The 25,396-nt window shown below is 50.4% G+C and overlaps 1 protein-coding gene across 11 annotated transcripts in view; it reads left to right on the forward strand.

The window, feature by feature from the left end:
• LOC144770912 (uncharacterized) overlaps positions 1-25,396 on the forward strand; it is a 347,728-nt gene that overhangs the window by 60,869 nt on the left and 261,463 nt on the right. For 4 of the 11 annotated variants that reach the window (XM_078655722.1, XM_078655721.1, XM_078655724.1 and 1 more), the window contains 4 exons: positions 21,386-21,485; positions 21,595-21,693; positions 21,834-21,974; positions 22,156-22,250. In XM_078655722.1, coding sequence (XP_078511848.1) covers positions 21,386-21,485; positions 21,595-21,693; positions 21,834-21,974; positions 22,156-22,250 — 435 coding nt within the window. Of the gene's footprint in view, positions 1-12,536; positions 12,688-21,385; positions 21,486-21,594; positions 21,694-21,833; positions 21,975-22,155; positions 22,251-25,396 lie in introns of those variants that run through there. The other 7 variants (XM_078655718.1, XM_078655719.1, XM_078655720.1 and 4 more) reach the window with 3 other exon arrangements.

Genomic DNA, 25,396 nt, shown 5'->3' on the forward strand with positions numbered 1-25,396 from the left:
CTCCTGGGAAATGGAGTCCCCTGCACGCTCGCAGCCCCGCTGACCGCACTCACCCGGTACACCTGCTGCAAACTCCCCTGGCTGGGTCCCGGAGTCCAGACGAACGATGCGGCACCCGCGGAGCGGGTGCGGCGAGAGGTAGGCGGGGTCCTTGAAAAGTGCCGCTGTAGTTTCCACAAAAGCCGCTGCTTGGGTCAGGAGTGCTTCGAGTTAAAATAGCGTCCCACAGGTAGAGGAGTGAAGGTGTCCTAAATACTGCAGGGGGCGGGGGGCGGCAGCGGGGAGAGCGGACCGGAAGTTGGCAGACGGTCTAGCAGGGACTCCTGGGAAATGGAGTCCCCTGCACGCTCGCAGCCCCGCTGACCGCACTCACCCGGTACACCTGCTGCAAACTCCCCTGGCTGGGTCCCGGAGTCCAGACGAACGATGCGGCACCCGCGGAGCGGGTGCGGCGAGAGGTAGGCGGGGTCCTTGAAAAGTGCCGCTGTAGTTTCCACAAAAGCCGCTGCTTGGGTCAGGAGTGCTTCGAGTTAAAATAGCGTCCCACAGGTAGAGGAGTGAAGGTGTCCTAAATACTGCAGGGGGCGGGGGGCGGCAGCGGGGAGAGCGGACCGGAAGTTGGCAGACGGTCTAGCAGGGACTCCTGGGAAATGGAGTCCCCTGCACGCTCGCAGCCCCGCTGACCGCACTCACCCGGTACACCTGCTGCAAACTCCCCTGGCTGGGTCCCGGAGTCCAGACGAACGATGCGGCACCCGCGGAGCGGGTGCGGCGAGAGGTAGGCGGGGTCCTTGAAAAGTGCCGCTGTAGTTTCCACAAAAGCCGCTGCTTGGGTCAGGAGTGCTTCGAGTTAAAACAGCTACACAAATATGGTCTGAGAGAGACTGCTAATCGCGGGTGCTCACGCTGCTGTCTCCTGCCCAAGGAGGGGCTATCATACTGCTCCTGTGACGAGGGGGAAATCTGCCGCCCCAGGAGGGGAATCCTAACTCGGGAGAATTGCTGCCGCCTAGCGCACGGGACTCCACTGACCAGGAGCCCGTGCGCTCTTCACCTGGGACAGAGGGGAGGGACGCCCTCAGCTGACGTCACGACTGCCAGGCCTTATCACACCTCGCGGAACCCGCTGGCGCGGGTCCCGCATCGCAAGCCCGAGCGGGTGCTCGCGCTGCTGTCTCCTGCCCAAGGAGGGGCTATCATACTGCTCCTGTGACGAGGGGGAAATCTGCCGCCCCAGGAGGGGAATCCTAACTCGGGAGAATTGCTGCCGCCTAGCGCACGGGACTCCACTGACCAGGAGCCCGTGCGCTCTTCACCTGGGACAGAGGGGAGGGACGCCCTCGCAGCTGACGTCACGACAGCCAGGCCTTATCACACCTCGCGGAACCCGCTGGCGCGGGTCCCGCATCGCAAGCCCGAGCGGGTGCTCACGCTGCTGTCTCCTGCCCAAGGAGGGGCTATCATACTGCTCCTGTGACGAGGGGGAAATCTGCCGCCCCAGGAGGGGAATCCTAACTCGGGAGAATTGCTGCCACCTAGCGCACGGGACTCCACTGACCAGGAGCCCGTGCGCTCCTCACCTGGGACGCCCTCGCAGCTGACGTCAATATATAACGCCTAGCAGCTCCCGCAGCGCGGGGCGAGCCGGGCGAAGCCCGGGCAAAGGGTGGGCCCTCAGAGGCCAGCGGAGGACGGGACGGGCCACCCCACTTGGTTTCTTTGGACGAGGAGGTACCTATATTTTTAACCTTCCTATAATTCTGCCATTCCATTTGTTCATTGACTCCCATGTAGCAGTGTTTTCCACTAGTCATGTCCATTTGGGAGGAGCTGAATGCCCTGTGTGGCACAAAGTATGTACCGGAAGCCTTGACCCCTCCTAAATTGGGTACAGACACTGACCAACTTAACTGCACTCTATTTGATGTACCTTTATCCCCCGATAAAACTCATGCTCAAACCAACACCATGTCCCGGGAATCAACCAGCAAAAGGGAGCATGCTGAGGTCAAAAATAAGGCCAACGATGATAATCTACCAAATGTTGAGGTGGACAAAATGTGCATTAGCCCCCCATTGTGCCCCTCTAACTCAATTACACTAACACCGGCTAAGAACTTACTGGCTCAGATTGAGCAACTTTTAATCTCGGCTTTTTCACCTTTGATCATAAAAATCAATGATCTTGGGGACAGGTTGACCCTTATCGAAAAAACAATAAAAAAGAACTATTCATCAACCGAAAAAATTGATGCACCTATTTGCCCTACTCCCTCTATCAATTATGAAATGTCCAAACCCACTGCATGCAGAAAAAATCAAACTTTGGAACCCCCCCTTCGTTACACTCATTCCAAGAGGCCCGAATGTTACTCTAAACCCCGTACTCGTACCACATAGAGCACCCAGGACCACACCTGATAGAAGGCACTGCATCAATCTACCCCCCGAAGCCGCTCCATTCGTGACTGTTCTCTCTGGGGCCCCTGCATTGAGTCACGGCAAAATTGAAACTCATCAGGATTTGCTTAACAAAGCGATTTTTTGGTTAAAACACAACAGACCGTTGCCACCTGCACTAGATGGCGGAATCCTGAGTGTTAGGAGGGTGGGGTGGCTAGGTACGCTGCCCAAAGACATTTCGGGGGACTTGATTTTAATTAAATTTAAGGATAGGAAAATTGTCCCCTACCTCCGTTCCTCCCAGCCTAAAGAAGGAGATGGTCCCATTTGTATTTGGGATCTGCATGATTTTTATCCCAGCCCCCGGTACAAATCGCTACCAAGACTAATGTCACTGAACAATAATTCTTGGTGAAAGGGGATCCCGGGTACCTTGTGCCATTAATTTTTTCTTACTTTTTTACTTTTTTGTTTTAATCCTTGACTATTCACGTATTTTGACCTGATTAGTTAAATTGTTTCTTGTTCATTTTATCCATTGACTTCTTTTAATCCTGCAAATGATTTGATGAGTTATCTTTGTATGTATGTACTTTTCTTTCTTGTTGCTTTTATGGTTTTAAACTAAAAACCGAATAAAGCTTAATTGATTGATTGATTGACTGCTAATGGTGTGCGATGTGGAGCAGCGGATACAGACTTTCTCCATGTTGCATGGATGTGCAAGGGTGTGTTTGCTTTTTGGACTGCAGTAGTGACCATTCTCACTGACATTGTGTTGGAGCCTGTGTGCTGCACTCCTGAGCTATGCTTGCTGGGATACGTTAAACGTCTTAAGCCTGGTAGCAGGTGCATTGTTGCAGTTTCCACCCTCTTTGCAAAACGGGCGGTAGCACAATGCTGGGAAGCCAGGACTACACCCACTATAAAAAAATGGCTCTGCGACTTGCTTTACTGTAGGGATCAGCTGCAGGTATACGAGGAAGAGCTGCCGGAGTCATCCCGCCCCAAAGATTTCTAGGCCCCCCCCTCACGACATATTTGATGTCCCGTCCTGACATACTGTGAATGCTATGCTCAGCAACCCCTATGTTTTTTCCTTCCACAGCTTGAGGGCCCTCTGGAGGTGTTTGCTTGTTGCCACAACATTTGTAGATTCTAAAAAGATACCCTGGAATTCATATGTACTCATTCTTGGCCTGTATTGGTGGACTATATGTAAGAACTTTCCTCATAACTGTCCTACACTCCTATTATTGTAGTGGATGTGTTGCTATGTCCGGAATGTGCTGCAATTATGATATTGTTCTGCATGGGAGGGAGGGGGGAGGGGTTGCAGGGTTTATATGACCTTCTCGCTTTTCATCATTCTGAACTATTGATTGTTCACCCCACTTTGAAATCAATAACTAAAGTTACAAAAAAAAGAAACTTCTCACCCCATGTATATTATTCCATGATAAGATCAAAATCAAAGATTCCCTAAAATAAAGAAGCTAACGTACCTTCTCTTAAAAAATTACAAGACTTATCATGGACTCACCACTAAACACATGCAAACCAGGTTCCCCACACAGACCAAAAAACATAATAATTTTTGCCAAGAATGGCATGCACACACGAAGGCCATGCATTTCCCTGGCCAAATGAGGGAAATCTGACACTAAGACAATTGAGCACGTGAGAACACACATACAAGTAAAGTACAAAAGTCAAAAGAAAGACAGAAGAGAGAGGCATGATTAGAACTATCCTGTCCAGATCGACAGTCCCACACTGCAGCTAGCAAGCAAGACATCAGCAACCCCCCACCATATGCAGGTATGGCACATTACGATACTCCAGTCCACCAGTAGTAGAAACCGGCGGGCCGCCTACCAAACAACAAAAAGGCCCAGGCATGAATGACTAACAGGCTAGCAGGCCCAGGCAGTCCCAGTCCGGTGCGAGGTGTCCCAGAATTTCAACCCCCCCATCTGTTGCGCCTGACACAGTAGCAGGTTGCGGGGAACCTTTCAGATTCACACTGTAGGCATCGTGTGGAGTCCAGGAGGGGTCCGTCAATGTTAGATTCAGAATCTGGATCACTGGGGAACCTTTTCTGGATCAGTGGGCCACCTAGACACAGGCCGGAGGCGTTGGTTGTAGAGTGGTCAGGAATCGCAGTTCCTGGGGGCACCAGAGTTTTTTGTATTGATTTCTTGTAGACAGAGCTGCTGTCCTCGGATGTTCTGGTCATTTCCAAAGGCAGGCAGTCCTCCCAGGGGTTGTGGAGGCCGATGGCTGCAGGACAGGTGCCATTCTGCTCCCAGGGTCTTTGAAGCTGCAGACAGGCTGTTAGGGCTGGAACCAAGTCAGTGGGCACCGTCAGTCCTCTGTGCATGGCGTCTGCTATGTCCTTCTTCTTCCTGGGTCGGCAGAAACTGGTTTCAGGGTATAGGGAGCCACCTAAATACTAGATTTAGGGGTGTTACAAGGGAGCAGCAGGTAGTGACCAACGGGTTTCTTACCTGGGGTGTCTGCACCCACTATTATGTCACCCTCCTGTGGGAAGGGGCATAGCCCTAGCCCTGATTGGAAAAGTCCCACCATCTTCAAGATTGTGGGCACTGAAACTCCACCTGAGGGGTGAAGTTGGTGAAGGATAGCACACCTCCTATTCTGACTAAGTTTTCCCACTGGTTCTCCCACCCAGTGGGGGTTTGACCCAGGGGCTGCCTTCTACTGCTAGCAGCAGAGGCTGGGGGTCGCATTACAAAGGTGGCATGCCTTTGAAGGTCTCTTCTGCCGGGAACTGTGCCTCTACTGGGGAGGAGGTGTGACACCTATGCCCAGGATGTGCTTGTTTCCAGTCTCAGAGAGTGGGGGCTCTTGACCCTGGGTTCAAGAAACATGTCTGGTGGTGGCAGGCTGCCTAAAGCAAGTTTGTGACCACAGGGGGCACCTCTGAGGACATTTCAATAAATCTCACACTGGCATCAGTGTGGGTTTATTGAGAGTAGTAGTTTGGTACCAAACACTCCTGTGTTCAGAGAAGCCTTCATGGTGCTGTGGAACTTGAGTTATCTAGTTTCCTTAGAGTTTGTAAGGCCTGCTAGAGGGGTGACTTACCTATACCGTAGGTAGTGCTAATCAGTAAACAACTTTCAATCAGCTTATCGGCTGGGTACGCTCCAGTGGATAGTAAACCGGTAGGTGTGCACTCTTTGGTTTTCAAGTTACTTAAAGGCATTAGAGTCGCTAATCCACCCAAGCCTCATGTGAACTGCATTTTATACCTCTTTGAGCAATGGCCCGATAATATCTTATTATCCGTGAAACAGCTATCGGCTAAGTTGACTATGTTACTATGTCTGGTTTCATATAGGGTAGTTTCCGATGTACGAGCATTGGATTTAGCTGGTTGGTTATTTTCTTCTGAATGTGTATCATTCATTATTTCTAAAAGGACTAAAACCATGTCCGATGTATTGACTATTCAGCAATCCCTCATAATCAAAAACTCTGTGTGGTGAAATGTTTAAAAACTTATGAGTCTCGCACTCTTAGTTGTCATACATATCATTTTGGTCAACTGTTATCTCTTCAAAAACCTTTTAAATCAGTGTCTGCCATGACTTTGGCCCGTTGGTTCAGATGGGTCATATTGGAAGCTGATATCGATATTTCTATGTATGGCGCTCATTCAACCAGGGGGGTATGGCTTCCTTAGCTTTTGTGTTTGGCTTCAGATTGGAGGATATTGTTTGTGCAGCCGATAGGTCGGCTGATTCTATGTTTAAACAATTATATTATAAACCTATTGATCGCGCATCGTCTGCTGTGGTTATCAGCTTTTAACTAGCATTAACTGAGCCTCTGGTCCTGACACAGAATTAAAAAAATTCTTGCTTTGCAACGAGAATGTTTGATTCTATTAAGGACACAGAGGCGAGGATTATCCCATGCGTATTAGTCACGTAAGTCCTGCTCTTTTAATAACATCTTGTCTGACTGCATTTGTCTATGACATGACATAGGGGGCTTGTTACTGGATGTTTTTTGCCCACCCTTTATTTGAAGAAGGGTTTCATGTGATGTCTTCTGATTTCAGATTCGGATCAGAAACAGGAGTGAACTGAGTTTGTTCACATCTACTAACGGAGTCTCCGCCGTTCCGGACGGAATGTCATGATTCTTCTGAACGATTTCTGTTTTTATCCAGTTCCATATAACTTTTTTGATGTTTTCATTGGCTTCTGTGTTGGTAGCATAATCATCGCCCCGTTTCCCTAATAGAAGTGAAAATTCTTGTTGCAAAGTTAGCCATTTTTTTATTCTCAGAGATGTCTCAGCAGCATCTCTGCGCACAGAGTTGGCTTCTCCCCTTAGGCAGCCCTGGGCATCTTTGTCTCTCTGACATGTCACATCGTCCCCTGCGCACAGAGCGCGCATCTCTTCTCAGCGGCTCTGAGCATCTTTCTCTCTCTGACAGGTCACAGTGCCCCCTGCGCAGAGCGCGCACCTCTACCCCAACAGCTATGAGCATTTTTCTCTCTCTGACACGTCACAGTGTCCCCTGCGCACAGAGCGTGCACCTCTTCTCTGGGGCTATGAGCATCTTTCTCTCTCCGACAGGTCACAGTGCCCCCTGCGCAGAGCGCGCACCTCTACCCCAACAGCTATGAGCATTTTTCTCTCTCTGACACGTCACAGTGTCCCCTGCGCACAGAGCGTGCACCTCTTCTCTGGGGCTATGAGCATCTTTCTCTCTCCGACAGGTCACAGTGCCCCCTGCGCAGAGCGCGCACCTCTACCCGAACAGCTATGGGCATCTTTCTCTCTCTGACACGTCACAGCGTCCCCTGCGCACAGAACGTGCACCTCTTCTCTGGGGCTATGAGCATCTTTCTCTCTCCGACAGGTCACAGTGCCCCCTGCGCAGAGCGCGCACCTCTACCCGAACAGCTATGAGCATCTTTCTCTCTCTTACAGGTCACAGCGTCCCCTGCGCACAGAGCGCAGCATCTCTACTCAGCGGCTCTGAGCATCTTTGTCTCTCTGACAGGTCACAGTGTCCCCTGCGCACAGAGTGCGCATCTCTTCTCAGCGGCTCTGAGCATCTTTCTCTCTCTGACACGTCACAGCGTCCCCTGCGCACAGAACGTGTACCTCTTCTCTGGGGCTATGAGCATCTTTCTCTCTCCGACAGGTCACAGTGCCCCCTGCGCAGAGTGCGCACCTCTACCCGAACAGCTATGAGCATCTTTCTCTCTCTTACAGGTCACAGCGTCCCCTGCGCACAGGGCGCAGCATCTCTACTCAGCGGCTCTGAGCATCTTTGTCTCTCTGACAGGTCACAGTGTCCCCTGCGCACAGAGCGCGCATCTCTTCTCGGCGGCTCTGAGCATCTTTCTCTCTCTGACACGTCACAGCGTCCCCTGCGCACAGAGCGCAGCATCTCTTCTCGGTGGCTCTGAGCATCTTTGTCTCTCTGACACGTCACAGCGTCCCCTGCGCACAGAGCGTGCATCTCTTCTCAGCGGCTCTGAGCATCTTTCTCTCTCTGACACGTCACAGCGTCCCCTGCGCACAAAGCGCAGCATCTCTTCTCGGTGGCTCTGAGCATCTTTGTCTCTCTGACACGTCACAGCGTCCCCTGCGCACAGAGCGCGCACCTCTTCTCTGGGGCTATGAGCATCTTTCTCTCTCCGACAGGTCACAGTGCCCCCTGCGCAGAGCGCGCACCTCTACCCGAACAGCTATGAGCATCTTTGTCTCTCTGACAGGTCACAGCGTCCCCTGCGCACAGAGCGCAGCATCTCTACTCAGCGGCTCTGAGCATCTTTGTCTCTCTGACAGGTCACAGTGTCCCCTGCGCACAGAGCGCGCATCTCTTCTCAGCGGCTCTGAGCATCTTTCTCTCTCTGACACGTCACAGCGTCCCCTGCGCACAGAGCGCAGCATCTCTTCTCGGTGGCTCTGAGCATCTTTGTCTCTCTGACACGTCACAGCGTCCCCTGCGCACAGAGCGCGCATCTCTTCTCAGCGGCTCTGAGCATCTTTCTCTCTCTGACACGTCACAGCGTCCCCTGCGCACAGAGCGCAGCATCTCTTCTCGGTGGCTCTGAGCATCTTTGTCTCTCTGACACGTCACAGCGTCCCCTGCGCACAGAGTGCGCACCTCTTCTCTGGGGCTATGAGCATCTTTCTCTCTCTGACACGTCACAGCGTCCCCTGCACACAGAGCGCGCACCTCTTCTCTGGGGCTATGAGCATCTTTCTCTCTCTGACACGTCACAGCGTCCCCTGCGCACAGAGCGCGCACCTCTTCTCTGGGGCTATGAGCATCTTTCTCTCTCTTACAGGTCACAGCGTCCCCTGCGCACAGAGCGCAGCATCTCTTCTCGGTGGCTCTGAGCATCTTTGTCTCTCTGACACGTCACAGCGCCCCCTGCGCACAGAGCGCAGCATCTCTTCTCGGTGGCTCTGAGCATCTTTGTCTCTCTGAAACGTCACAGCGTCCCCTGCGCACAGAGCGCGCATCTCTTCTCGGCGGCTCTGAGCATCTTTCTCTCTCTTACAGGTCACAGCGTCCCCTGCGCACAGGGCGCAGCATCTCTTCTCAGCGGCTCTGAGCATCTTTCTCTCTCTTACAGGTCACAGCGTCCCCTGCGCACAGGGCGCAGCATCTCTACTCAGCGGCTCTGAGCATCTTTGTCTCTCTGACAGGTCACAGTGTCCCCTGCGCACAGAGCGCGCATCTCTTCTCAGCGGCTCTGAGCATCTTTCTCTCTCTGACACGTCACAGCGTCCCCTGCGCACAGAGCGCAGCATCTCTTCTCGGTGGCTCTGAGCATCTTTGTCTCTCTGACACGTCACAGCGTCCCCTGCACACAGAGCGCGCATCTCTTCTCAGCGGCTCTGAGCATCTTTCTCTCTCTTACAGGTCACAGCGTCCCCTGCGCACAGGGCGCAGCATCTCTACTCAGCGGCTCTGAGCATCTTTGTCTCTCTGACAGGTCACAGTGTCCCCTGCGCACAGAGCGCGCATCTCTTCTCGGTGGCTCTGAGCATCTTTCTCTCTCTGACACGTCACAGCGTCCCCTGCGCACAGAGCGCAGCATCTCTTCTCGGTGGCTCTGAGCATCTTTGTCTCTCTGACACGTCACAGCGTCCCCTGCACACAGAGCGCGCATCTCTTCTCAGCGGCTCTGAGCATCTTTCTCTCTCTTGCAGGTCACAGCGTCCCCTGCGCACAGGGCGCAGCATCTCTACTCAGCGGCTCTGAGCATCTTTGTCTCTCTGACAGGTCACAGTGTCCCCTGCGCACAGAGCGCGCATCTCTTCTCGGTGGCTCTGAGCATCTTTGTCTCTCTGACACGTCACAGCGTCCCCTGCACACAGAGCGCAGCATCTCTTCTCGGTGGCTCTGAGCATCTTTCTCTCTCTGACATGTCACAGCATCCCCTGCGCACAGAGCGCAGCATCTCTTCTCGGTGGCTCTGAGCATCTTTGTCTCTCTGACACGTCACAGCGTCCCCTGCGCACAGAGCGCAGCATCTCTTCTCGGTGGCTCTGAGCATCTTTGTCTCTCTGACACGTCACAGCGTCCCCTGCACACAGAGCGTGCACCTCTTCTCTGGGGCTATGAGCATCTTTGTCTCTCTGACAGGTCACAGTGTCCCCTGCGCACAGAGCGCAGCATCTCTACTCAGCGGCTCTGAGCATCTTTGTCTCTCTGACAGGTCACAGTGTCCCCTGCGCACAGAGCGCGCATCTCTTCTCAGCGGCTCTGAGCATCTTTCTCTCTCTGACACGTCACAGCGTCCCCTGCGCACAGAGCGCAGCATCTCTTCTCGGTGGCTCTGAGCATCTTTGTCTCTCTGACACGTCACAGCGTCCCCTGCGCACAGAGCGCAGCATCTCTTCTCGGTGGCTCTGAGCATCTTTGTCTCTCTGACACGTCACAGCGTCCCCTGCGCACAGAGCGCGCACCTCTTCTCTGGGGCTATGAGCATCTTTCTCTCTCTGACACGTCACAGCGTCCCCTGCACACAGAGCGCGCACCTCTTCTCTGGGGCTATGAGCATCTTTTTTCTCTCTGACACGTCACAGCGTCCCCTGCACACAGAGCGCGCATCTCTTCTCGGTGGCTCTGAGCATCTTTGTCTCTCTGACATGTCACAGCGTCCCCTGCGCACAGAGCGCGCACCTCTTCTCTGGGGCTATGAGCATCTTTCTCTCTCTGAAACGTCACAGCGTCCCTTGCGCACAGAGCGCGCATCTCTTCTCGGCGGCTCTGAGCATCTTTCTCTCTCTGACACGTCACAGCGTCCCCTGCGCACAGAGCGCGCATCTCTTCTCGGTGGCTCTGAGCATCTTTGTCTCTCTGACACGTCACAGCGTCCCCTGCGCACAGAGCGCGCATCTCTTCTCAGCGGCTCTGAGCATCTTTCTCTCTTTGACATGTCACAGTTTAAACCAGCGAATGCCACGATTTCCTATATATTGGTTATCGTCCAATTCCAGCATTGTTGTACGCGAATGATGCTGTTTTAATGTCCGTACACAAATAGGGCTGCAAAGAGTCGTTTCCAGTTTGTCAACCTTTATGTTTAACTTAGGTCTCCATGTAAACACTACTAAAACGTATGTCATGAAATGTGGAAATAACAGTGTAAAATGTCGAGATAGCTTCATCAATAATAAGAAGGTTGAATTCATCAATTGCTTTTTATATTTGGGGATTCTCTTTGAAAAAAAGGGCTCTTGGTCACATGTTATCTTATCCAGAAAATTGCTATTTGCAAAAGTATCTGCAGCAGTAGTATATAGTGATACCTTCACTTCAACTCTGGCCTTAAATTTGACAGCTCCGGCCAGGAATCCTGGCCTTAAAAAGTGATGGGTCTAGTCTTAATTATGACAGGCCTAGTCTTAAACTCCTGGCCGGAAATTTAACAGCTCTGGCTGGAAACCCTGGCCTTAAATTTTGACAGGGCCGGGCGCAGGCTGTTGGCCTTAAACAGTCCTGGCCTTAAAAGGGGGGTGACATGTAGGGATATTCCCAAGAAGTAACAGGCTGCAAAACATGTGGTAATTGTGTACATGTTTTAAAAGTGCATATGAAAGTGCGTGCAGGCTGGAAATGTCTGTGCATGTTTAAAACTGGGTGTTGCAGACAGCTGCAGGCTGAACAGCTGCTGAACAGGCCTGAGTCCCCAACCCTGTGTGTTGGGAGATGTTTTTTTATGTTTGAAAAAAAAAGGGGAGCTTTTAAATTGTAGCTGTTGGGAAACCCATAGTGTGTTTTAAAAAGCACAAGCCATGTTCAGCCACCCTGAGCTTTGAGATGTTGAAAAAGACAGATGTCATGGCAAGGTTTCCCCATGAGAACCTGAAATAGGATGCTAAGTGCTCGGCCGTAATTCACACACCTCCAAAGCCCCAGGGTCGAAACTGGACATGCTGGCCGGAATTGTGACAGTTTAGGCCACGACTTGATGACTCTGGCTGGAAAGATGACATGTGATGGGTTTAGTGATGGGCCAAAGGTCGGTTCCCGGGGGTCTCTACTTCCCAAGATAAGCCATTTTAAAATATGGCCCCAAGCACCCTACTCTTCCCCAAGATAAGCCATGAATGTAAGTAACAGATGTATACAGCGTAAACTGTGCAAGGTGAAAAAGACAGATGTCATGGCAAGTCTTCCCATGAGAACCTGAAGCAGAAGGCTAAGTGCTCTGACGTAATTCACACACCTCCAAAGCCCCAGGGTCGAAACTGGACATGCTGGCCGGAATTGTGACAGTTTAGGCCAGGACTTGATGACTCTGGCTGGAAAGATGACATGTGATGGGTTTAGTGATGGGGCAAAGGTCGGTTCCCGGGGGTCTCTCTTCCCCAAGATAAGCCATGAATGTAAGTAACAGATGTATACAGCGTAAACTGTGCAAGCATAGAAAAAAAGTTCCCATCCAAAGACCCCAAGACATTGTTCTAAACCCCCTCAAGTCATAAGGGGTGTGGGGGCTTCTAATTAGCATGCATGGACAGGTATAAAAAGGCCCCTCATGGAACACTGTCAAACACCCATTCAAAAAACTTCTGGGAGCGACTGCTGTGGATTGCTTTTTTTTTTTTGTTGCACTTTGAGTATTTCTTCACCAACAAGCCCTTCAACACCCTTGGGGAGCAAGTGGACTGTCTTGGAGTCACAGCGCCAACCCTTGGAACTTAAAGGCAAGAATGGACCCGAGCAACTTTTCCCAGATTGACGCCGCCTGTGAACATGTAGAGAAGGTAAATAAAGCATGGGCGCAAGGATGTATGTTTCTCCAGTATTAGGGGTGTCTTTCATAGATTCACATGCTTGAATATTCCCCGTCGTCGAAGTGGGAGTCCCACGGTACATAAAATAGCAGTATATATGCATGTATACATGAAAAATATAACTAATAAAATATACATACATATAGTGCAGTAAATTGTAAATTCCAAAAGTACCATAGAACACAATAGGCCCATTGAAAAGCCTAAGGGAGAACTCACTTTAGTAGCATATCAGAGTCATTATGTGTTGGATCACATTCCAGCCAATCAGGCTGTAGCCTCCTCTAGAACCTTCTCCTCAGAAGCCCAAGTCCTCAGATTTTCTACCGCACGTCGTGTGAAGGGAGTCTCCCTGAGCTCTGCTCAGTTTTCTTCAACTTTACCTGTTTTTTCTTCAAGAAAATGTCTTCAAACAAGAAATCTCTGTTTAAAGCCTGCCCTTCATGTGGTAAACTGCGCCTTTTCCACGAGGATCCACACAGTAAATGCATTTACTGTCTCTACCCAGACCATGAGGTGAAAAACTGTAAGTACTGTCGTACTTTCCCTCCTAAGACTCTGAGAGATAGAGAGGCCCGTCTCCTTCTGTGGCTACAGAAGTTGAGAACTTCGGAGTCTGTGGTTTCTGATGTGGAGAGCCTGTCATCTTTTGCTTCAAAGTCCTCTCAGAAGCGTGGGTCTGAGACCGAGGCTCCTTCTCCTTTTCTCAAGAAGAGGAGACTGTTGGAGTCCTCTAGGATTGTCTCCCCACAGGATTCGCTTCAGGGCACGTCTACGGGACCTGGTTCTCTGACGTCTGCGCCCAAAGCCTTACCTACCAGTAAGAAATCTGGTTTTGGCTCGTCGACGGGCTCGTCGTCGCGCCCGCCGACGTCTTCAGCGTCGACGAAATCCATTTCTACCACCTCCACGTCGACGACGACATGTTCCATGTCCACCGGCGCTACGTCGACGACGACCACCTCGTCGACGGCGACCTCGAAGGTGAGACCCATCTCTTCAGTGGTGAAGATCTCGTCGACGACCGTCAAGGATAGACCGTCGACGACGAAGCCGTCGACGCATCCATCGTCGGCGCATACACCGTCGACGAAGACCAAGCCTCCACTCAGCGCCCCGTCGACGACGAAGCCGTCGACGCTTCCATCGTCGACGCATACATCGTCGACGAAGACCAAGCCTCCACCCAGCACCCCGTCGACGGGCCCGTCGACGGTGCCCCCGTCGACGACGTCTCCGTCGGCCAGCATTACTTCGTCGACGGCCTCGTCGACGACTCTCATACCGTCGACGCCTTCGTCGTCGACGGCCAAAGCTCCACTCTCGTCGACGAACAAAGCCCCGCTCCCGTCGACGGGCTCGTCGACGGGCAAGGAATCCTCGTCGACGAAGAAAATCCCGTCCAAGTCGCCTCAGGGCGTTGCTGACGGTGCCGCATTTACGCCGACGGGCTCGTTGGCGTCGCACCAACCTCTACCGAAGACGGCTTCCATCTACACAGTGGTTACTGCTTCTTCTTTGCGGACCATACCACTCATCCAACTGAGTCCTGTGAGGAGTGGTGCTCGTCTTCCCGACAAATTATTCCAGTCTGGTGAGGAAGAATCCGGAAACGATTCGGAAGTGGAAGGATTATTTAAACAGGCAACAAGTCCTTCGGATTTGAACATTAAGTGCCAGGAATATAGTGACGAGGGTGAGGTGTTGGACAATGTCGAAGATGGGACTGACTTGTTTCCTGTTGATACGTCCGAACCGGTGCCTTCAGAGCCTGTTACCCAGATACCTCTGTCCTTGGTGATGAACCTTCAGCACATGCTGGATGATTATAACCGCAGGTTTCCATCTTCTACTCCTGCTTCTCCAGCACCACTGCCTCCTCCGCAGCCTCAACCGCAACTTCCTCAGGCACCTACACCAGTTTCACCGGCTTCACCGGATGGTACTCGCCCTGACACTGGAGATGAGGATCCGGATCCTCACAACACAGATGACGACGACAATGACGCCGGCATGGATGAGTGGGACGATTATAGGGCTCAAACACCTTCCACTCCGCCCACCTCGCCTCTACATTCGCCCCCAGTGGACATGGCACATTTCCACAATTTGATGATCCGGGCTACAAAACGGTTTCATCTCAAAGTCGAACAACAACAGCATGAAAGTGATTGCTTTCTATATGACTTTAAAGACATCTCACAGAGGCAATCCCACACTATACCAATCGTGGAATATATTTGGAAGGAAGGCCTTAAATTGATGGAACGTCCCAATTCTGTTCCTGCGGTCTTACCCAGATTGGACAGGAAATACAAAGCACCGGCGTCTTCTCCGGCCTGCTTAGTGTCTCAACCGAAGGCAGATTCGGTAATTACTCAGGCTGCGCAAAAAAGATCGCGCAATCCTGCTACGCCACTCACGTCTCCTCCTGATCAGGAAGGCCGCAAATTGGATTCCATAGGGAAGAAATTCACGACCATGGCGGCTACTACAGTGAGGGCGGCAAACACTCTGGCTATACTGGGCCGTTATGACCGCCAGATGTGGTCCGAGATTGCTGCATTGATTCCTCAGCTGCCTGAGACTATCCGGACAGAAGCACAGGCGATTATTCACGAGGGAGAGTTGATTTCTTCCGAAATCATTGAGTGTGCACTCGATATTTCCTCCACGGGATTTCGACAATTGGCGGGGGCTGCAGTCTTGAGGCGTCAAGGCTGGCTGCGCTCTACCACTTTCCGTCCTGAAGTACAGGCAAGAGTCCTAGATTTGCCTTATAACGGAGAATTATTATTTGGAAAACATGTGGATGATGCCCTTGAGGCAATAAAAAAGGACACTGACACTGCGAAATCCCTGGCAAGCCTACAATACAAGAAACGGCCTTTTCGGGGTGCACGGGGTAGGGGCGGAGGCTCCTCTACTTTTCGTGGCTCCAGTCAATATCGTTCATTCAACACCTACAACGATAACAGACAGCGGGGTGCCTATCAATCTCAAACTCGACAATCCACCTCCAGGCCTTACCAAAGGAAATCCACTTATAGAGGTGGATCAAACACCAAAAAGCAGTGACTGCCTCAGACCCTTCCTTTTGCCGACCGTACATCTTGGAGGTCGCATCTCGAAATACTTTTACAAATGGTCTACAATCACCTCCGACCAATGGGTCCTGGACGTTATATCCAAAGGACATACCCTGGAATTCACAAAATTTCCACCCAATCATCCACCTGCGGGGCCACCACCCCCTCATTTCAAGGACCTTCTGGCCCAGGTGAATTTAATGATCAAAAAAGGAGCCATCGAACTAGTGCCGCAAGGTCAACGCGGCAAGGGGTTCTATTCCCGCTTTTTCTTGGTCAAGAAGAAGTCGGGGGAATGGCGTCCAATATTGGATCTACGAGCTCTAAACAAATTTCTAATTTCAAAAACTTTTCAGATGTTAACCCTGATCCAAATTCTGAATTTTCTCAATCCAAGCGAGTTCTATTCCACAATCGACCTTCAGGACGCTTACTTCCATGTGCCAATCCACCCCAGACACAGGAAGTATCTCCGCTTCACGGTCGGACAGCTACACTTCCAATTCAAAGTCCTGCCATTCGGCCTCCGCTCGGCACCAAGGGTTTTTACCAAGATCTTGGCCCCCGTAGCTGCCTTCCTACGTCTCCAAGGTATCCAATTTTACCCATACCTGGACGACTGCCTCATCAAGGCAAACACTTTTCACCAGACGGAGCAGCACACTCAAGTTTGCGTCTCCCTTTTCCACGCCTTGGGGCTTTCAATCAATTGCCAGAAGTCACACTTTCAACCTTCGCAACGCAGAAATTTTCTCGGGGCCTTGCTAGATTCTCGGCAGGGAAAAGTGTACGTTTCCCGGGAAAGACAGGACCGCATGTTAATGATGGTGCGCTCCCTCCAATCAAAACTGTCCGTTTCTGTCCGAATGTTCAAATCATTCCTTGGCATGGCATCCTCGTGCATCCACCTCATTCCAAATTGCAGATTGCACATGAGGACTCTCCAGGAGGAACTGGACAGGCAGTGGAAACAGGTGTCAGGGTCCTTCGAGGACAAGGTCCTTTTAACACCTCGCATACAGAAAGCGCTGGAGTGGTGGGCTCACCCTCCACACATATCTGCAGGCCGTTCATTCCAGGACGAACCCCCAACTCTGACGCTTACAACAGACGCGTCTCTCGAAGGCTGGGGAGCGCATCTCGACGGCATGTCTGTGAAAGGGAAGTGGACAGCAATACAACGAACTTGGCACATCAATCGTCTGGAACTCTTGGCGATTTTCTTAGCCCTCAAATCTTTCCAGAGGTTAGTGCGGGGACACACTTTGCTGGTGAGGACGGACAACACCACCAGCATGCACTACCTCAACAAGCAGGGCGGCACGAGGTCTCTTCCACTTTCTCAACTAGCACAAGAGATATGGGATTGGGCGATCCAACGTCAAATTCATCTCACAGCCATTCATGTGCCAGGTGTGGCCAATGTTCTGGCGGATTCACTCAGCCGAGCGTCATCAGACAATCACGAGTGGGAACTCAATCAGCCCACGATCGAGTACATCTTCCGGCGGTGGGGCCAGCCACGGATGGATCTTTTCGCGACTGCTGTCAACAAGAAATGCCCACGCTTTGCAAGTCGGCATCCCCACAGAGAGTCGAGCGGGAATGCATTTTCGATCGATTGGTCGAACGATTTCATCTATGCTTTCCCTCCACTTCCTCTGATCCCTCGTTTGTTACACAGGATGAGGTTCCAACCTTGTCGCATCATCCTGATCGCACCCAAGTGGCCGAGACGTCCATGGTTCACGGACCTGCTCCTCTTCTCGCAGTCCGATCCGTTGCCGCTCCATCCTCTGCCGCACCTCCTCACGATGCAGCAGGGACAAATTTGTCATCCGGATCCAGCATACCTTCAACTCCATGCCTGGAACCTGAGTACAATGAATTTGCACGATTAACTATTGACAAGGACTGCAGGGAGGTATTAGCGCGGGCTCGCGCTCCCTCCACCATAAAAACGTACCAACTCAAGTGGAAACGTTTCTGTGTCTGGTGCCGCACCAAGGATTTGGACCCAATGACTGCAAAACCTGAACAAATTTTACCTTTCTTTTTATCCCTGGCAAAATCAGGTCTGTCCCACTCAACTCTTAAAGTGTTTCTGGCGGCGATTTCCCGTTTCCGCCATGATGGTTCCACATCTTTATGTTCTTCAAGGATCATTAAACAATTTTACAAGGGCCTTTTTAGGATGTTTCCACCTATCCGTCGCCCTCCGCCTGCCTGGCGTTTGAATTTGGTCTTGTCTCAACTACTTCTACCACCATTTGAACCTATTCACTCGGCAACTCTTAAATTTCTCACGTGGAAAGTTGCTCTTTTACTCGCCTTAACGTCCTCAAGACGTGTCAGTGACATCCAGGCGTTTACCATACAGCCTCCTTTCCTAAAATTCTCCAAAGAGGCTGTGACATTACGAACTAATCCTAAGTTCATCCCGAAGGTTCCCAGTGACTTTCATCTCAACGAACCTGTAATTCTGAAAACTTTCTTTCCTGCTCCGCAAACTCCAGCTGAGCGGTCATTGCATTCATTAGATTTGAAACGTTGTCTCAAATTCTACATTCAACGAACTGCACCTATCAGAAAATCTGATCAATTGTTTGTGGCATATGGTCCAACTTGCAAAGGACAACCTGTTACCAAGCAGACTATAACCAGGTGGATCTCCTCTACCATATCCTTCTGCCACCAACGGGCTGGAAAGCCCCTTCCTGCTCCTGTTCGAGCTCATTCAACTAGAGCAGTGTCTACTTCGGCTGCCCTTTTTGCGGGGGTACCCTTACGCCAGATCTGCAGAGCTGCTACTTGGTCGAGCAGCCATACTTTTACTAAGCACTACTGCCTGCAATCAACAGACGCCGCGGATGCGGCAGTGGGTCAAGCGGTGCTGCGGAATCTTTTCCAGTAAAGGTGAGCCTCTGTTGCTACCCACCTCCAGTCATAAAGGTTTTGTTTTCTAGTAATAATGTTTTGGTATTTATTGCTTATTACCATATATATTTACCTTCTTTGCTTGATGTATTACCTTTATGACTTATGTGATCATTTACTGCTTTCTACTCTATTCAAGCATGTGAATCTATGAAAGACACCCCTAATACTGGAGAAGAACTATAGTTACTTACCTGTAAACTGTGGTTCTCCAGTATTGGTGTCTTTCATAGATTCACATGCGACCCTCCCATCCTCCCCTCAGAGGCTCTCTTCTCCTCAGGCACTTTTACTTACTCTGTGCTACGAAAATCTGAGGACTTGGGCTTCTGAGGAGAAGGTTCTAGAGGAGGCTACAGCCTGATTGGCTGGAATGTGATCCAACACATAATGACTCTGATATGCTACTAAAGTGAGTTCTCCCTTAGGCTTTTCAATGGGCCTATTGTGTTCTATGGTACTTTTGGAATTTACAATTTACTGCACTATATGTATGTATATTTTATTAGTTATATTTTTCATGTATACATGCATATATACTGCTATTTTATGTACCGTGGGACTCCCACTTCGACGACGGGGAATATTCAAGCATGTGAATCTATGAAAGACACCAATACTGGAGAACCACAGTTTACAGGTAAGTAACTATAGTTCTTATGTGGTGTTAAAAGTATACAAAACTGTAGTTTTGAAAATGCTAAAGAGTACTTTGTAAACTGTTAATGTTTAAGGCGATGTGTTGTGTTTAATGTGAATAAAGGTGCCAATGAAGTTTTTTACAAGACGTGAAATGTAAATGTATTTAAAATGAATAAAGGCTGTGTTGAAGGTTTGAGTTTAAAGCTATGTGTGTAGACAATTAATGTTAATAGGGGTGGTGTTGTGGGGGATGGCGCAGAGTTTGCAGGCGTTTTTTTATTTAAGGGCATAATGTTGTAGGTCTTAGGAGGGTACATGCAGAGGGGAAACGTGCATTTTACAGTTCATAGAAACATTTAACTACACTGTAACGGTACCATAGGGGCTTTAAATAATATACATGGCATATAATTAAAAATAAATAATGCCTTGTTGCACTCACCAAACCGCTGTAGAGAGTTGGAGGGGTCCAGGGGGGCTCCGTGGGGTCCTTGCTGCTCCTTGGTGGGGTCCTGAGGGCCTTGTATTTAAAAAATAAATAAACCCGGGGGCCAGTTGTCGAGGGGGGGCTCCTGGTGGGTCGCCATAGTCCTTTGGGGTGTTATGGGGCTGTCTCTGTGTGTCCTGGGGGTCTCTGGGTCCCTAGTGCAGCGTTATTTTTAAAACAATGCCCCGAGTCCGCTTCACCATGGCGCTGCTCGGGGTGCCGGTCTCCCGGTGTCCCAGGGCCTCCGTGGCCGTTCTTATTTAAAATAAAATGCCCCGAGCCCGCTTCACCATGGCGCTGCTCGGGGGGCTCTAGGGGGCGGGCTCCGGGTGCCCGGTGGGGCTCCGGAGCCCGTGTGCATAATTGGGCCGTTTTTTAAAATATATCCCCGAGCCCGCTTGCATCGGGGCGCTGCTCGGGGGACTCTGGGGGGCGGACTCCGGTGTCCTTGGTGCTGTGAGGGGTCCTGTGGGCATTTTCCCACGGCCCCACGTGGATCCAGCAGCGGCAGCATGGCGGCGTGAGCTTCTCCGGGGCTGCAGGGTTAGGGCCGCCCCCACCAGTGATGAGCTGGTGACATCACTGAAGGGGCGGGCCAAGCCTGCAGGCCCGGTGTGTGTTTTTTTATTTTATTTATTGAGAGATAGCGCGAACACGAAGGTGTTAGAGCGCTTCACAATAGGAACAGAACTGCTACATGAGAACATTACAAGTGAGCAAAATACAAAGGCAAACGTTACATTAAATGAAGCAAAATTACAATTGTGCGCCAACAGAGTATAAGAGGTAGTAAACGGTGCATTACAAAAGTGACAATCGTGAGTCAACAAAATACAAGAGGTAGCAAACGATGCATTGCAGGCGGAAAAAGTGACGTGTGCAGGTTACAAAAAGCGTACAAAATAAAATATAGAGGTATAATACTGCAATATATGTGAGACTGAGAGTTAGCATTGGAATGTGTCAAAGCGCTTTACACAAGAGTCTTATGTAAAACATAAGGTCTAAGAATTACAGGTGTTACATAAAAGATACAAACAGAAAAAATACTGGTTGTTAGCGCAAATTACAAGAGCAGGCGATAAGTTACATGGACAAAAAATTTCAATGGTGAGCAAACAAAATACAGGCGTTATCAAACGGGGCATTACATGAGGAAAAAAAAGTGCAATGTGTGCAGGTTACAGGTAGAGGTATAATACTGCAATACGTGGTAGACAATGTGGCGTAATCAAGAGGGGCGCAAGCAGGGTGTTACAAGAGAAAAGAGGCGTGTACATGTTACAAAAGAGTGCCCAGCACTTAGGCGCAATGGTCGCAAGATAGGATGTTGGTGGTACATTAAGTCATGTACCCAGAATTACAGGATATGGCGTAGGGTGCTTCTATTTATTTTAAAATGTTTGCTAACGCTATCCCCAAGGGTGCATAACTATTACAATACATGCTTTGCCGCTGTAAGCGTTTACTAAAACCGTTTTTATTTCTTTTTTTAATTTAATGTTTAATACAGATGCAAGACCCTGCAAATGCAACCGTCACCAATGTGCCCCCGGCGCTGGACCCAGCTGTAATAACTAGCAACGCTGGTCACCTGTCGGCCCCACAGCCAGGTATATATATATATATATTTAGAGTTATGTAGTTCTACGTAGTTTTGTACACCAGTCTCTCAGAAGTTCTCTTTTTCTAATGGGCTCTCATGTATGTATGCTTTTACAGCTTATGACCCTGACCTACAACAAGCTTTTGACGAGCTTATGGAGTACATCGAGGCTCAAGACGCTCTGAACAGTGTGCAAAACACTTCAGTTCCTACATGTAATTAAAAAGCCCCTGTTATTTTAAACTGTCTAAGACGCTGGGGAGTTGGCGGGGTAGGCCACAGTCCTGACCCTGATGGTGTATAGTGGGACTCCTCAGAAATATGACTAAGGCGGGGTATTATTTTTTCTTTACAGGCACCCCCACGTTATGCCCGAACGGCGTCGAGGTACAAGAGGTGTCGCGAGAATCAAAAGAAAGCCCTTTGAAGAGGAAAGCTTTACCTTCTAAAGTGGGACCACCGTCAAAGAAAGGAGTTGCAAAAAGACCTCTATCAGGTGTGTTTGTTACAAAGGGTGTGAAAAGTACTATCGGTGTTACAGACTCTCAAGCAGAAGGGTACAACGACTTGTAGCAAGGCCTATATAAAAAGGCGGCGGTGTAGAACTTAGGATTGTGTGTGTGTGTGTTCTTTTTATACTTTCTCTAACATATATATTTTTTCTGTTTATATTTTAGAAGCGGCTCAGAAACATGCTGCTGAAGAGAGGTCGGCGCAGCCCTTAAGGGACATAACAGCAACCGTCCAGAACAACAGAAGCGCTACAAAAGGTGTGAGTAGGCGTGTACGCCACGAAAAAGTCTCCGCGCACTACACACCAAACATGATGAACAATCCTCTACACCAATCTATTCTGCACAGGGGTGGAGTCAGCACTGGCGGAGTCTTGACAAACACAGATAACACAGGGCAGGGTCTGTGTAAAACAGCTACAGTGGGTCTGGGCCCTCTCATCGTATCAAAAGGGAAAGGTGTCTCAATCACTGCCGCCCTTAAGAAGAAACATAAGGACTCAGAGAACCTTCCCAACCCTTTAAAACGTGTGAAGTCCTCCAAGGTATTCACAGAGCCCCAAGCAGAACCCTTAAACTTAAAGAAGACGGCTCCGATGCTCCCAGAGGTCCAGGCAAAGCCCTTAAGCCCCGAGAAGAAGAAACCTAGGACCCCTGAACCCCATGATAGCCCCTTAGACCTATCTGTAAAAAAGACTGTTAAACCTTTGAATGAGGCCTATACACCCGTGAGCCCCAAGGAGGCGGTAGTTGTAGCTGTGGATGTAGAAGAGATGGCGCCGGCACAGCCCCCTAAAACATCGCGCCTCTCAAGAAAACATCTGAAGCTGAAACCGGGGGTCCCTAAGCTACAGATAGCAGCATCCCTCAGCAACCATAATGCAACGCTGGATCCATCCAGCATCCTGAAACCCCAGACAGTACCAAATAAAATAACTGTACATGTAGAGGTACACGCCCCTGAGCAGCCCCCAAAGCCGGTTGTAAGTGTTCAGGCACAGCCTAGGGTCTCAACGGGTAATAACACGCAACCCCTAGAAGGGCCTTCTATCGTGAACACCCCAGCTCTTGAGCTGATTAGGGGGGTGGTAGACAGCCTAGGTAGAACCCCTGAAGCGGTGTCCCAGGGGTCTTTGAGCACAGCGGGTTTACAGAACCCAGCTAACAGGTCAGCACACCCTGACACAGGCATTTCAGCTAGGACCCCTGATTATAACGACAGCTCCTCACAATCCTCATACCCATTGTCCCCTAGTACCCCTCCGGGGGCATACGACCCCACCAGCCCTGCTGCCAGCCCCGCGCCCAGACCCGCGTCCAGCCCAGCTGCCAGCCCCGTGTACAGTCCTGTGTCCAGTCCCGCGTCCAGCCCACCTGCCAGCCCCGTGTACAGGCCTGTGTCCAGCCCCGCTGCCAGCCACGTGTACAGTCCCGGGTCCAGCCCCGCGGCCGTCGTAAGCCCCACACAGCCCTCAGCAATAAGTGTGGATGACAAGACCACGGGGGCCCAGGGGGTACAGCCGCTTTTTCCATACAAAGTTTGCAATGTTCCATTCCTGTCCGCACCAGGGCGTTCGCCGGGGGGTCCTATTTCTAGAACACTATCGGAACAGGCTTTACAGAATGGTGCTAAGGCTGTTAGCAGTATAGATGGTCCTAAGACGTTGTAGCCATTTATAAGGCCTCGCAAGGTGGGGCCCTCTAAGCAGGCGCAAGAGGGGTCTGTAAACACATATGAGGTATTTGCGGGTCATGTAAAAGAGATGCAGATGGCTGTTCGAAAACTAAAACGCCAGGCGCTCGCCGCAAACCTAAAATGGGGGGTGGGGGTGAACAAGCCCCTGTACACAAGTATGGCCCATCAGAAGATCGTGGAAAGGGTTGGGGTGTGTAAAAAAGTGATCATCCAGGAGTGTCAGGCGGCTGTGGCAGACATACATGCTATACAGGCGTGACTATGGCAACACCGGCCCCTAAAGACCCCCACAGCCAGTGGTGCTCATAAGAGGCCCCCAAAATATACCCGTAAGGTCCAGAGGTTAGTGACAAAGTCTGCACGCTTCTTAAGACTGCTCAAGCAGCGTACATCTGATGCCTCACAACCCTTCAAACAAGAAACATCTGTTTCCCTCGACCCCTTCAAACAAGGGCCCATAGTTTCAAGAACAGCTCCTGAAACATATAAACCAACACTTTACCGCCGACAATACATAGGTGCAGGGTCAAACATACCGAGGGTCGGCCATTTGAAGGGGGTAGGGGGGCGGACTTTAAAACTCCAAACACAGCAACATTCAGAAGGACCTAGGGGTGGAACTGTAGCAGCGGCCTCCATGAACAAGGCGTACAATGACACCAACCAACCTGTTCAGATAGGCTGGGGCATGGTATCTCGAAAAGCCTGGGGTCGTAAAAGAAAAAAAAAGTGGCTTAATAGTACAAAGCAACGCAGGCGCTTAATAAATAAGCTGAAGAAGGCTAGAATATGCGCTACCCGCAGGTTTACAAGGACTCCTGAGACAGGTCCCACCAGGACCCCCCAAAATGACACAACAGAGAACACCTCCGCAATTCACACTCCTACTGCTGAGGGCCCAGAGCCCTTGTGTTTAGAGAGTGTTAGAAGTTACACTCGCAATGTAGAGAGGTTTAGGGCCGTAGAACACTATGAGGAGTTTAGATTTATTAACATCCATCAAATAACATCATCCGATCAGGGTGTTCTGGCTATACATCAGGCTGTGCAGGAGCTCATAGAAAGGTTGTTACACAATGTGGGGCCTAATGACTTTTTCCAACTCCGCTTCCAGGGGCAGGGTTTTGACACTCCGTTGTTCACCAGGCGGAAGGCCCGAGATGTTTTTGACGCTGTGCAATTTTTAGAAAACCTCTCAAGGCTTTTACAGAGTAAGGCAGAACTAGTCGCCTATGGCACTTTTAGAGTCATAGCCCTCATTGTACGGGGGCGTGAGGGTGGTGTTTCCAGACCTTTAAAGAGCATACTCTACAGTCAAATAATTGGTAAGAAACAGAGGTGGCTGCTCAACTTTAACAGCCCCTCTGCCAACACATGTCTGGCGGCCAGCATCGTGGGGCTGCTGATGGCTCGCAAGACCCCTGACGCTGTCATCATGTCTAGAGCTGCTGAAGCCCATGAGGTTCTTGAAATACCTCCTGACCGAATGGTCGGCTTTGGCGATATAGGTCTTTTTGAGAACTATTTCGCCGTGACGGTGAAAGTTCTTCATCACAACGGTTCCTGGAAGTACTTTACAACAGGGGGCCCTGTGAGAAACAAGACCGTATATGTCCTCCACGCCGAAAATCATTTTGACGGCATCTTGAACCTTAAAGGTTTTTTGGGTGTCAGGAATGTGTGCGCCCACTGTGACCATATATACAGCAA

This window comes from Lissotriton helveticus, chromosome 7 (genome assembly GCF_964261635.1).
Source record: "Lissotriton helveticus chromosome 7, aLisHel1.1, whole genome shotgun sequence".
Lineage (NCBI taxonomy): Eukaryota > Metazoa > Chordata > Amphibia > Caudata > Salamandridae > Lissotriton > Lissotriton helveticus.